Source organism: Aquila chrysaetos, chromosome 5 (assembly GCF_900496995.4).
Source record: "Aquila chrysaetos chrysaetos chromosome 5, bAquChr1.4, whole genome shotgun sequence".
NCBI lineage: Eukaryota > Metazoa > Chordata > Aves > Accipitriformes > Accipitridae > Aquila > Aquila chrysaetos.
The window spans coordinates 68,687,365-68,699,483 of NC_044008.1; the positions used below are offsets into that span (position 1 = coordinate 68,687,365).

Consider the following 12,119-nt stretch of genomic DNA (forward strand, 5'->3'; position numbering starts at 1 on the left):
CCCAGCAAATAAGAAATCTAGTAGGCAAGTGCAAGAGTTGATGTGAAAAACTGAGTACTTTTTAAGTCACTTACACTGCTGTAGTAATCTTTTAGAGCAGATCCGAGTCTAGGTACTTTGCACTAATGAACAAAACCTCTTCTAGATGCTAGAAGCACGGTAAACAAAACAGGAAGAAAGGGAGGCACGCAGAATAACAGAGAGACAGCAAACATGATCTGGCAGATGAAGCTTACAGTGAGGTAGAGAGAGAGAGACACCAAAAAGTAAAGCCAAGAATGTTCTCTTACCAGAGCCAGCTGAGAGCTTGGTGTGTATAATGTTCTCCACTGGTCTCAAACTACCTGTCCCATTTCTGATTGGGATCCAGAATAAGGACCAGTTCACTTTTTTGAGTGAGAAATATATTTAATACTCAGCTGGCTGCTGAAACATGGCTAAAACATAAGTGACCAGCAGACTACTCACTAAAGTGATCAAAATCATTTTACGTTTGGGAAGTAGTAACATGTGCCAAGTTTACAGTCTCCTGTCAGCCACACCAGATACGTCTTTTTAGCTTCTATAGCAGCTATTCATGAAGATCTCTCTTTCTTCTTTTTCCTTTGAAGCTGAAAGCATGGCAAGATAGTAAGAGACAGATTGCCCCTCCATACAATATCTAGACTTATCTGGCACTTTCTAAACCAGATCTAGAAATACTATCCTGCAGCACTCCCTAGAAAGACATGCAATTGCCCAAGAAATACATACACTTATAATCAGAAAAACTGGACTCAGATGATTTCATTACCTTAGTTTATTTAAAAAAATCTTCTCAGTGAATTCAGCCTCTCAAATAAGCCAAGCTAAGCGTCCAGGGGATGGAAGCCCTACCTTAAAACCTCAAGAAGGACACAGCATATCTGACAGCGTATACTTCACTTATGTTGTTCCACGGTGGTGCCTCAGTCCCAGCCTTCAAAGGACTTACCTACTGATACAAGCACGTACATCCCTAGGAACGTGAAGGTGACAGAACTCTCAACTTTGATACTAACCATGGATTATACCATCACATCATAACACCAAATAGTGAGTCTTGACCCAAAATAATGAAAGACAATTAAAAGGACTCAACATTTAAACTGGGCATGACACTTATCAGGAAACCTACCTGACACTTCTCCTTGAGGTCCATGGCTATGCGGTTCTGTAAGCATGTCCAGCAAAAGGGGATTGCTCCTCAGGGGAGAATGTCTCCTAGGTAGAGATGAGCTTGGCTACACTTACCACATCACCATCTGTGGAAACAGAAGGGGAAGCAGTCAATCTCCCCATATCACTCCCTTTAGGACAAGAAAGTGATGAAATTCACAAAACTCAAGTTACAGGATTGGTCTTTAGAAGAAGGAGAACTGGGGAGCTGAAAGTGCTTCTACTAGTACATCAACCCTCCCCTTACTCAGAACTGATCCCATTAGCTTAAGTCCCCCCAAAATCTGGCAGCAATAGATTAATTAAGTCCCCTGCAGCTCAGAGAAAGAGTATTATTGCAGCCCTGACACATTTTTGGGCAAGCCTCCAGAAAAAGCTGACAAAGCGCTGGATTCCACCAGGTGTTGGAGCATGCTGTCACCCATGGCTATTTGTCTTGCTATTCTTATCTACCAGGAGCTTTGTCCAGCTAATCTCTAATGGAGCCTGCAGTAATGATTCTTCCATTTGCTGAACAACACCTCCTATCTTTGACAAGGCTATGCTGCTGGGCTGAGCATGTATCTGACCACCATTAAGTAGGCCAGAAGTCATAAAAACAATTCCAGATTATCAGGGAACTAGGCCTTTTTTTTTTTTTTTCCTTTTTAGCAAAACTGGGACTGTAACAGAATTGAGGTAGGAAGCAGCTCTGGACCTCACATCCTTCTAGCCTATCTCCCCCTTGATCTCCCATGGCATAAACTTGTTCTTCTTCCACATATGCAAAATGTCTTTTCTGGTCAAAACAAAGGATTTGTGTACATTGCTCCAGAGGATTCTCTTACATACAAACACAATGAGGTATTATAAGATCATGCTATGATTGGTCTTGGGAAAGTCTTTTTGTTGGTTAGTAACTCTTGGTTCTATTTTTTAATATCACACACAAACTCAGGGCTTGGACATATACTTCTCATAAATCCAAACAAACAAGGAAGCAACTAGATCTGCAAATCAATCCAAACCACCCACACATTTCCTAGATACAACAGGACTGGCTTTTGCCAGCTGGGATTTACTACCCTGCTCTATACCATACTGCCTTCTTCAAAGAAGGATTCTGGAGGTCCCATCCTTGTGGCAGTCACCTATGACACTACTCTCCATGATGCTACATCATTTTAAGGAAAATGAGGCATCCAAAGCTTACTGAGAAAGCCACTACTGCCCCATGCTGAAGAGTTAGATGTCAGTATTTCCTCTTATGCAGGCAAGTCCTGCACCTGCGTTCTGGGAAGCAGCAAGCATTCAGTATTCAGACTGCTGGTTACCAAAGAACTGCTTGCAGTCCAGCAACTAGCACCTGCAAGTACCATTTTTTGGCTGCTGGCTGGCATGAGCCACAAGTCTGGACTCTGCCCTGCTTTTCTGTTCTGTGACCCTTGTCAATGTGCACACACCAAGGGAATGAAGCTATTTTCAGTCACTTCGTATCCCTGCCAGGCCAATTAGCAATTGCAAAGAGAGGATCAGACAGTTACTGGAGCGAAGCTGACAAACAGGGCTGGGAGTGGGAAGGGGGAAAACATACTTTTGTATGCTTGCACACAGCAGCTTAGAGCCTCAGTATCTTGCCTTTAACTTGAGAGTGACTTCAATATAAGGGAAGGCAAGAGAAGATGATTTTAAGGAGAAAATGGTTACTAACAATAAAAGGGCTAAGAAATAAATCCATGATTCTTTTTTTTCTTGACTCCCCTCCGACAGAAGATTTATTAGTAGATCTACTGAAGGATTTATGCACCGTGCTCTCACTCATTCAAACAAAAGTTAAGCACCTGAATTTCTCTCTGGATCTGGACTTCAAAAGCATAATTATCCGTGACACAACTGGCTAACTGGGAAGCCAAAGTCACAAAAGCAGAACAAGAAAAAACATCCTGGACTGTTTGTGCTAATCCCATGGAGCCCATATCATTAGCAGTGGTGGGTGGCTCTGGCTGGAGGGCAGGGGGCCATGCAGGGAGGCAGCTGGGCAGGAGGCAGGATTTGCTGCACTGCCCTAAGTGACATTTTGTTTTAGGCAGCAAACTGAAATGTGATCCTGAACGCAAAACATGCCATTCCTTAAAGTTCAAGGCACACCATCCACATGCTTAGGAACACCACCCTGAAGTCCTTCCATGCTAGGAAGCAGGATACACAACAAGGGTGTTAAAAAGATGAAAGACTGGTTGGAAAGAGTGAATATTCCCTACCCAGAGAAATTCAAAAGCTGTTATAATGAACAATATAGCAAGAGCTTGTAAAAGTAATCAGTGGGGCATGCAGCACTGCTTCATCATAGTACATGCTCAGGGCTTCTCCAAAATTTGAACAAACTGACCTGAAATCCAGAAGCAGTTCAGTTTCTCTCACATCCCCAATTTAAGATGCCAACAATGGTTAGATAGTAGACATTTCACAGAAAGCACGAAGCCAAGTCTTTCCTGTGCCAATCTGGATATACAAAACAAGCAGAATGTTTCATTTTTCAAAGTTTAAAAAGGGTTTTCATTTAGAACCAAGAATTCCAAACACAGTGTCCTAGTTTCAGCTGGAATAGAGTTAACTGTCTTCCTAGTAGCTGGTACGGTGCTATGTTTTGAGTTCAGTATGAGAAGAATGTTGATAACACCGATGTTTTCAGTTGCTGCTAGTAGTGTTTAGACTAATGTCAAGGATTTTTCAGCTTCTCATGCCCAGCCAGCGAGAAAGCTGGAGGGGCACAAGAAGTTGGCACAGGACACAGCCAGGGCAGCTGACCCAAACTGGCCAACAGGGTATTCCATACCATGTGACGTCCCATCTAGTATAGGAACTGGGAAGTGGGGGCGGGGAATCGCCGCTGGGGGACTAGCTGGGTGCCGGTCGGCGGGTGGTGAGCAATTGCACTGCGCATCATTTGTACATTCCAATCCTTTCATTATTGCTGTTGTCATTTTATTAGTGTCATCATTATCATTATTCGTTTCTTCTTTTCTGTTCTATTAAACTGTTCTTATCTCAACCCGTGGGTTTTGCTTCTTTTTCCCGATTTTCTCCCCCATCCCACTGGGTGGGGGGGGAGTGAGTGAGCGGCTGCGTGGTGCTTAGCTGCTGGCTGGGGTTAAACCACGACACACAGCTAATCCTAGACAGGTTAGGACAGGATAACTGAAGCCAAAAGCAAAGACAGGCTACAATGATAAACCATCCTCCCCCAATTTCTGCACCACAATTGGCACTGGAGCCATGTAAAATGTGATTTGTGTGCTTTCTTTCAAATGCATTGTTTATCAAAATAAAAAGTCTGCAAGAATATTGCAAGAATTATGTCATACCAACTAAAAACCTCTTATGCATTACAGAGGTCTTGCAAACACTCAGAAAACGGCTTCACACAACGAAGCTGAAGCAGTTCATTAATTCTATAGGCAACATGCAGAGCTGCAGACTTGTGCATCCATCCATGCCATCCCCCACAAGGTCCTTGTGTGTTCCCCTCCCAGACTCTTCTGTTTCAGGGATTCCTGTAATTCCCAACACCAGACGTGTCTCTCCATCACCCCTACCCAACAACAGGGACTCGCCACACTCTGGACCCATCCTAGGAGTTTTGTGCACTACTATTTCTTCCACACTAGAGTATCTGCCTTCCTCTGTCCTCCCTGTTCTTATCTCTCTTCTCTCTGCCCAGGCAATTAGTCACTCATGCTGTCAACATGTTAAACTCTGCCAGACAGCAGGACAGAAATGAGGTGGGACTGCTTTGCTGGAACATGTTAGTAGGTGTCAAAGTATTCGGCTGCAGACAATCAGAGATGCCTGAAGCTGTGGTTGCTCTGCTCAGACACCAGAGGCTCAAAGTGCAGCCAGTTTACCCCTTTCACTTTCCCAGCACACTCTATCCTCCTCAGCATTCTCATGCCTAGAGCAGTCCATGAAACTTGGAAATGGCTGGATGTGGTGTTCAAGTGTCATCATGCTGCATCCAGCCCGAGAAATACTTCCAAATCATTAGGTATAGTAAAACCCAACGTAGGGTCCACCAAATAACTCAATCCAATGCATATATCAGTAACAGCAAGCTAACTTTCTGGAAATCCTGTATGCTGAACTCAACCAATACTCAGCCCATAGCTATGTGGACCAGTCTGCAATGCACATTAGAATATCTTTATTTTATATTTATAAGAATGAATGAGTTCAGTGCTTGGGTTGCCATATGTATCTGATACCCAGTCCTTTTCAAATCTGAAAAATACATTCCCATCACACCAAACTTATTTCTGTTTTGAAGTGCCCTGAGCAAAGAGGCTTGATCTTGTAGCTTGATCTGAGCATCAACAAGTGTCTGAAACATCCTTCTGAGCAGCAGAAGCAGAGCTTTACAAGGGTCTATTCAAACTTTTGTTTACCTGATTATCTTTGGAATAACAGTCATGCAGCCAGCGTATAGGTAATAAACACTGTGCTTTCAGATCCTCCTTTGAAATCCAAGGATTTCAAAGCATGACAACTTAACCAAACCTCACAACACCAGTATGAGATATCAGTGTTGAAATTTAATAAGACACTATACAGCATGATACATTACGTAGAGAACTTATAAAACAACTAGCAAACAGAAAGATCAGATAACTATACAACCTATAGACTTGGAAAGAAAAATGTGTTTCAGAAGCTGCAAGTCTTTAGGGAGAAAAATAAATCAACCTAATGATACTGGTCTCGCTAAAGTGTTCAATCACTGATGCTTTCATGTTATTTACTGAAAATTCCCAACATAGATTAGTCTATAAAAAATGATGGGGAGTCTGAACATTTCTTGCTGCCAAAAGCGAATTCCTCAAGAACAGAAGCCTGATCTGTCACCGAGAATAGAAACATGGGGGAACAGATAACAACCAAAAAAAGCAGCTGCCTTAGAGAAAATGGCTTAGATTAGAGCTGATTGTTTTGATATCAGCAGAACCATACGGTCTTCCCACTCGTGAGTAGCTGATGCCTGCCTGATAATTTGCAACATGGGCACATTTACTGATATATGGGCTTCCAAAGGTGCATCAAGTGATACTGTCAATTGCTTTGAGACCCATTGAGAGCACAGAATAATTACAGCAAGGGAGCTGGCAGCCACACTTCTTGGCTTCAGTATCCACTTGTGAAAAAACTTGTCAAAATTTGGGCCAGCTAAACATTCTCTGCCTCAATAACCCTAGATTTTAGATAGGGATATGCATATCTGCTTCAGAGAGAGACCAGGAAGTAAATTTATTAGTATCTGTAAAGTAAGTGAGATCTTCTGAATTAGTGTTGTATATGTGCTAAGTATTATCAACTCAGTAGTGGTCAAATATCTCATTTGTGCATGGCTGTGAAGAATCCAGAGTTGATTTCACGCAGGGTCCTCTTCCCTTGCTAAATGACAGGAATTAGAGAGAGATCTATTCTACCTTGATTCAGGAATAGGATTAAATTCAATTTAAAGTTTGTCTTCCAAGTGATAAGTGTGCCTTTTGGAGGTGAAATTACTTTTTGTTTAAACCTTACTTGCAGAGAGTTTTCCAATAAAAAATATGTCTGACTCCTTCCTTCTTTCTTCAGCACAGTACTTGCACATTAGACTTGTTTCAAAGGACAGTGGTGTCTTAAAATGAAAGCTAGGCAACAAGGAGGGAGAAAGGGAGTAGGAAATAGCTTTGGCACACTTGTAAGAGTCAGACCATCAGTTTACTTGCAAGATTAAGATTGGTAAAACAAGATGCTACGCAATCGAAAGAACACATTTATTTTCATCTTAATTTTGTTCTGGTGAGTTGAGAAGTAATTGACGGATATGATCATAAGAATGATCAAACTAGTTTAGTCTACCTTACTGTTTCCACAGGGGCTGATACTGTTTCAAATTAAGTTATAGTAAATCTGAAAGATCTTTGTTGTGTTCATTTTTCCTTACTTGGTTAAAAACAAAAAACGAGTGTTTGGGAATTAAAGGATTGCTTTATCTTCTCTGCTTCAGGTACTCTAAGCCTGCCACAGAAAGACAGAGCATATATACAGTCTGGATCAAAGTTAAAAATGCAACAAAAGGCACAATTCTGAAAGTTGTAAGGGCCCCTCCAGCTTCTGCAGAGCAATGAGACATCATCTTCTTTGTGGCACGATGCCTTGAGTGACAACTAAAAGATTTTACACAAAATCTATGGAAGAATTCACTGCAAAAGTGACAGCTCTCATTCATCATCATGATATTGGTTATTATGGCAACCAGGATTGTATAACCACCTCTATTTAAAAAAAAATGCTAGAAAACCACAAAAAGGCAGCAGCTCAAAATAAATTAAAAAACCCGTGCTGTATTTATAGGACCTTCTAACAAATCAATTTTTGCTGATGCACACTGACTCACAGACAAAAGTGCAGCTTTTTCTCTTAATTCCAGTTTATAAATAAGGGTGTTCTACGCATAGTTTATAGTAAAGCCAAGCAAAAAAACCTCTTACGCTAGTGTTTGCCATTTGGAGATATTTAAGGGTGTTTTCTGGGAGTTCCCCAAAGCAGGCCCAGCACCTGAAGGCCATTAACAGGATCAAGCTCATACATTCATTCAAAACAAAGCACAGCCCTTATGTAGAAAAGACACTGATCAGTTCAGTAGATTGTATATTTTGCTATTCTCACAAACAGCTCCATGAAAGTTTTATGATGAACATTTGTATGATGAACTGTGTCTAGAAATAGGGCAGTGAGCTGGCTCACTCTACTGTGAAAGGAAAACAGAGGAGCTCTCTACAGCTGCTTAAGAACTTCTCTCCACTATTCACTCAAGAGTTTTCCAGACAGAGATCCAAAGTGCCCTATTTAGTGTAGAAATGGTCCCATACATCACAGAAGTTAACCCAACCAACCCAAAGCAAATCCTGTTCCCTGGAGGCCTGGGCACAGGACAATACTGCCCAAGCCCTGGCAGGACTTTTTTTGGCCAACCCTACAGAAGGACTTGTCTTGCGGCCAATCCCCCATGGCCCCGGCCCTGCTCCTGGCCAGTCCCACCCAGCCACAGGTGTATATAAACCCTCACACCCACCCCTTTTTCAGGGCTGTTTTTTCCTGCTTGGAGTAGCTTGGTGTCTGGAGTGCTTGCTGTGGCTTCTAGCAGTCAGTTTGGGTAGGACTCTAACAGAAGCAAGAGTGACCTCAAAGATAGAGATTTAAACAGTTAGAGCTCTAATATGAAGATTAGAGGAAGAAGGTTTGTTTTCTTGGTTCTACTTGCAGTAGCTATATTGATTTGTTTTCTGACCCAGGCTAAAAGCACTAATATCTTAATCTTCTCCTCAGATAAAAAATGTTGGCAATGTGTTTATTTAAAAGGTCATGGTTAAGAAGAATATTATGTAAAGTGTTTTGATATGCTTGAGTAAAAGACAACAAAGAAATATAAAGCACTCCTCTAAAGAACAAAGGATATCTTGCATAAAACCAGCATAGTGTAGCTATTCATATGCGTGCCTGTATTAAGCAGGCTTCTTAGAAAGTAAATTGAGCTTGCTTGCTAGGTTATTCAAATTTTGCTATATTTGAGCAAGCCCTGTAGTTTAATGCAGTACAGCAGCTGTTAAGTAACAGTTTGTTTATATAGAAACTTGCATTTCTAAGGAACCTAAAGTGTTTCATAGAGATCGTGCATTACTATACCGTTGTATCTCATCGTGTATGAGCTGTCTGTTCAACTAGGAACTTTATTCTACAATTGCTGGGGAAAATAATATGGTTTTAGACAAGCATGCCATAGCAGCTTCCTTTTCTCAGAAAATGTGAAAATAGGTACTACTTGGTAGCTGCCTCAGGAAGATGGATGGGTACTTACGCTCATCTGCTGCTATCTTGGTAACTTTTAAGACTGGTAAGTCTAACTTAAACTCTTCTGTGGCACAAGCTGTCCTGTGAAAACTCAGCGACTCTTAAATGTGTAGCTATAAGACTATCTGCTCCTGTCTGGGTTTTCCCTTCCTCTTTAGCTATCTTTTGGGTAGATAGTATCATCTAAGGCAAAATTCTTTTGCTTTATGTAACAGGGTTTTTAACTGGGATTTTTAGGCCTTTTCTATAATCAATAATGGCCTGTGTTATCCTGACAGGAGAAAGCTCCCGAACAATGGACAAACAGTGGTAATGTAATCCAAGAACTACGTGGATCACAGCTTTTGGAAATAGAACAAGTGGACATCTGAGGTAAAATGAAGTATGCTGTGAACTTCTGCTGATCAAAAGACCGTGATGAGGTAGGAGCAGGAGTGAAGCACAATGGAACAACTGGCTGAGTCGAGGCTGCTATCCAAGCTCGTAAGGGATCTAGGCAAACTTGTGAAGGCCTTTTAGTCAGAATTCGGGACTATCCCTAAAAACCTTACTCGGTGTACAAACCTGGAGCCACACCAAGCGCACCCACAGCTGTGGGAGCACCCCGCTTTGGTCTGCGCTGCCGGGGGCTCGGCCTGGGGACACCCTAACCCCCCGCCTCGCTTGGGGCTGAGGGAACCGCCGAGGCCGGTGCCCGGCGGGGGATGCTCCGTGGCGCTGCGAGGCGGAGTCTGTCCCTCAGCTGAGGGAGAAGCCCCGCTGGGTGCGCTGAGCCGCTAACACGTGTGGGAGCGCCTTTTGGGGGGGTCTTTTTTTATCTCCTCTCCCTCATAAACCGCTAGGTAACACTCCGACGAGGTGCCAAGGGAGGGTGTGTGAGGGGAATGGCGCTGCGCGGGAGCCCCGGCCCGAGGGATGGAGGGCAGCGCGGCGGGACCGCCGCCGGCTCTGCCTCGGGCCTCCCCCGCCATGGCGGGCCGCCTCCAGCCGAGGTGGGGACCCCCGCCGAGGGAGCGGCGGGCCCTCCCGGCCCCGCTCCCCGACGGGACGGAGCCCGGCCGCGCCCCGCCGCCGCTCGGCCCGTACTCACCAGCCGCGCCGGGCAGTCTCGGCGGGGGAGCCGCTCGCCCGCCGGGCCTCCCCCCGCGCCGCCGGGGCCGCCATCAGGGTCACTGGCAAGCGGGACGCCACGGCGCTGGGGACCCGCGGTGGCGCTTCGGGGCGGCCTCAAGAAGCCGGTGTCTGGTTGGTGAGATCCCGCGCGGCCGCCCGTACGCCGCGCGGTGATTGGCTTGGCCAGGGTGGCGCGCGAAGCCGAGCATCCGCCCTGGCGGCAGGTCGGGGCTAGCCCTGAGGGGAGCCGGAGCGGGCTGCGCGCCCTGAGGAGCGGCTGCTCTGCCCCGACGGCAGCGCTGAGGGGGACGGCCAGCAGAACGGCGATCCCCCTGGCCCCGCCGCTGCCGGGATGCCGTCGGAGGGACGGTGCTGAGGGGCAGTGAAGTGACTCGGGGGTGAAGGGAACGCGCGAGGGAACGGAGGGAGCCCAGGAGTGCCCTGTGGCCTAAGGCTCCAGCCCCTTGCCAAAGGCAGGCCGCGGTGGGTGTCCCAGTCAAGGGGGAATGAGGGAGAAGGGATGTCCCTTTGCCAGGGCTGTGCCTCTGCAAGGGGAGGGTGACACCTGCAGATCTCCCTCTGAAAAACTGCTTTTGCCGTAGAGTAACCAACTGCCTGGAAGTCTCAGAGGAGCTGTGAGGTGAATGCACGCGCTGGGTGCCAGATGCACATGGTGGGAATGAGCGCACAAACGTACCAAGGTGGTAACGTAACGAGAAGTCTAAGCCACTGCAGAATCTGAAAAGGAAATCAGAGGTGGGAGGCAGAGATGGCCACTTTTGTGCCTCTGTGTACAGAGATTTGCGTTTTGTCTTCTGAATTCATAGTGGATTGGCTAAATTGAAAAGATGTGTGTCCCTTAGTTTGAATTCCTTTCCTGTTCCTGTAATTCATTGCAGAGCTTGTATTATCCCAGGTTGTGATGCAACAGTTCCCATGTGAGATTTTTCTTTACAAAACTGATGTTCATTAGTGTGCTAAACTACAGATGCCAAAGCCTGGTGCAGTTGTTTGCAATTTTACGGCAATAAATTGTACAAAGAACTTAAGCTCTGCACTGTTTTCCCTGCAGATGCAGTTTTGGATGAGAATGTAGTAGTTTGGGAGTGTACTTGATACAGTCTACTTTCACAGTGTCTAAATACATAGAGAGTGCAGGAGTTCTACAAATGTGATTTCAGCTGTGTCCTGGTTTCAGCTGGGATAGAGTTAATTTTCTTCCTAGTAGTTGGTACAGTGCTGTGTTTTGGATTTAGTGTGAGAATAGTGTTGATAACACACTGATGTTTTAGTTGTTGCTAAGTAGCACTTATCCTAAGTTAGGGATTTTCCAGCTTCCTGGGCTCTGCCAGCAAGCAGGTGCACAAGAAGCTGGGAGGGAGCATGGCCAGGACAGCTGACCCGAACTAGCCAAAGGGATCTTCCATGCCATAGAACATCATGCCCAGTGTATCAACTGGGGGGAGTTGGCCAGGAGGGGCCAATTGCTGCTCGGGCATTGGTCAGTGGGTGGTGAGCAATTGCATTGTGTATCACTTGTCTTTTCTCGTGTTGTATTTGTATCTTATTTTATTATAATCCTTTTTGTTACTATTATTATTACATTTTATTATTATTGTTGTTAGTATTATATTTTGGTTTACTTTAATTATTAAATCATTCTTATCTCAACCCCTGAGTTTTACTTTTTTTCCCCGATTCTCTCCCCCATCCCACTGGTAGGGGGAAGGAGTGAGTGAGAGGCTGCGTGGTGCCTAGTTGCTGGCTGGGGTTAAACCATGACAAGCTCTTTTAAATGCAATCTAAATTTTAGTGAGGTGAGTGAAGGCCACAAAACTCCTGGTTTTCCTGAGCTGCTTGTTACCCAGAACAATTGCCTATAATCAGTTAAAAAAACCTCCCACAACTGTAATACACTTGTGTGACACTGTAAGTGTTTT

The 12,119-nt window shown here is 44.7% G+C and overlaps 1 protein-coding gene across 2 annotated transcripts in view; it reads right to left on the minus strand.

The window, feature by feature from the left end:
- The window catches only part of TMEM94 (transmembrane protein 94), a 52,239-nt gene extending 41,962 nt beyond the window's left edge, over positions 1-10,277 (minus strand). Inside the window, exons 1-3 of one of the 2 annotated variants that reach the window (XM_030013031.2) lie at positions 10,157-10,277; positions 3,566-3,678; positions 1,157-1,283 (exon numbers count right to left, since the gene is read on the minus strand). In XM_030013031.2, coding sequence (XP_029868891.1) covers positions 1,157-1,180 — 24 coding nt within the window. In that variant the 5' untranslated portion in view covers positions 1,181-1,283; positions 3,566-3,678; positions 10,157-10,277. The remainder of the gene's footprint in view (positions 1-1,156; positions 1,284-3,565; positions 3,679-10,156) is intronic. The other variant, XM_030013030.2, reaches the window with a different exon arrangement.
- Positions 10,278-12,119: the final 1,842 nt, after the last annotated feature.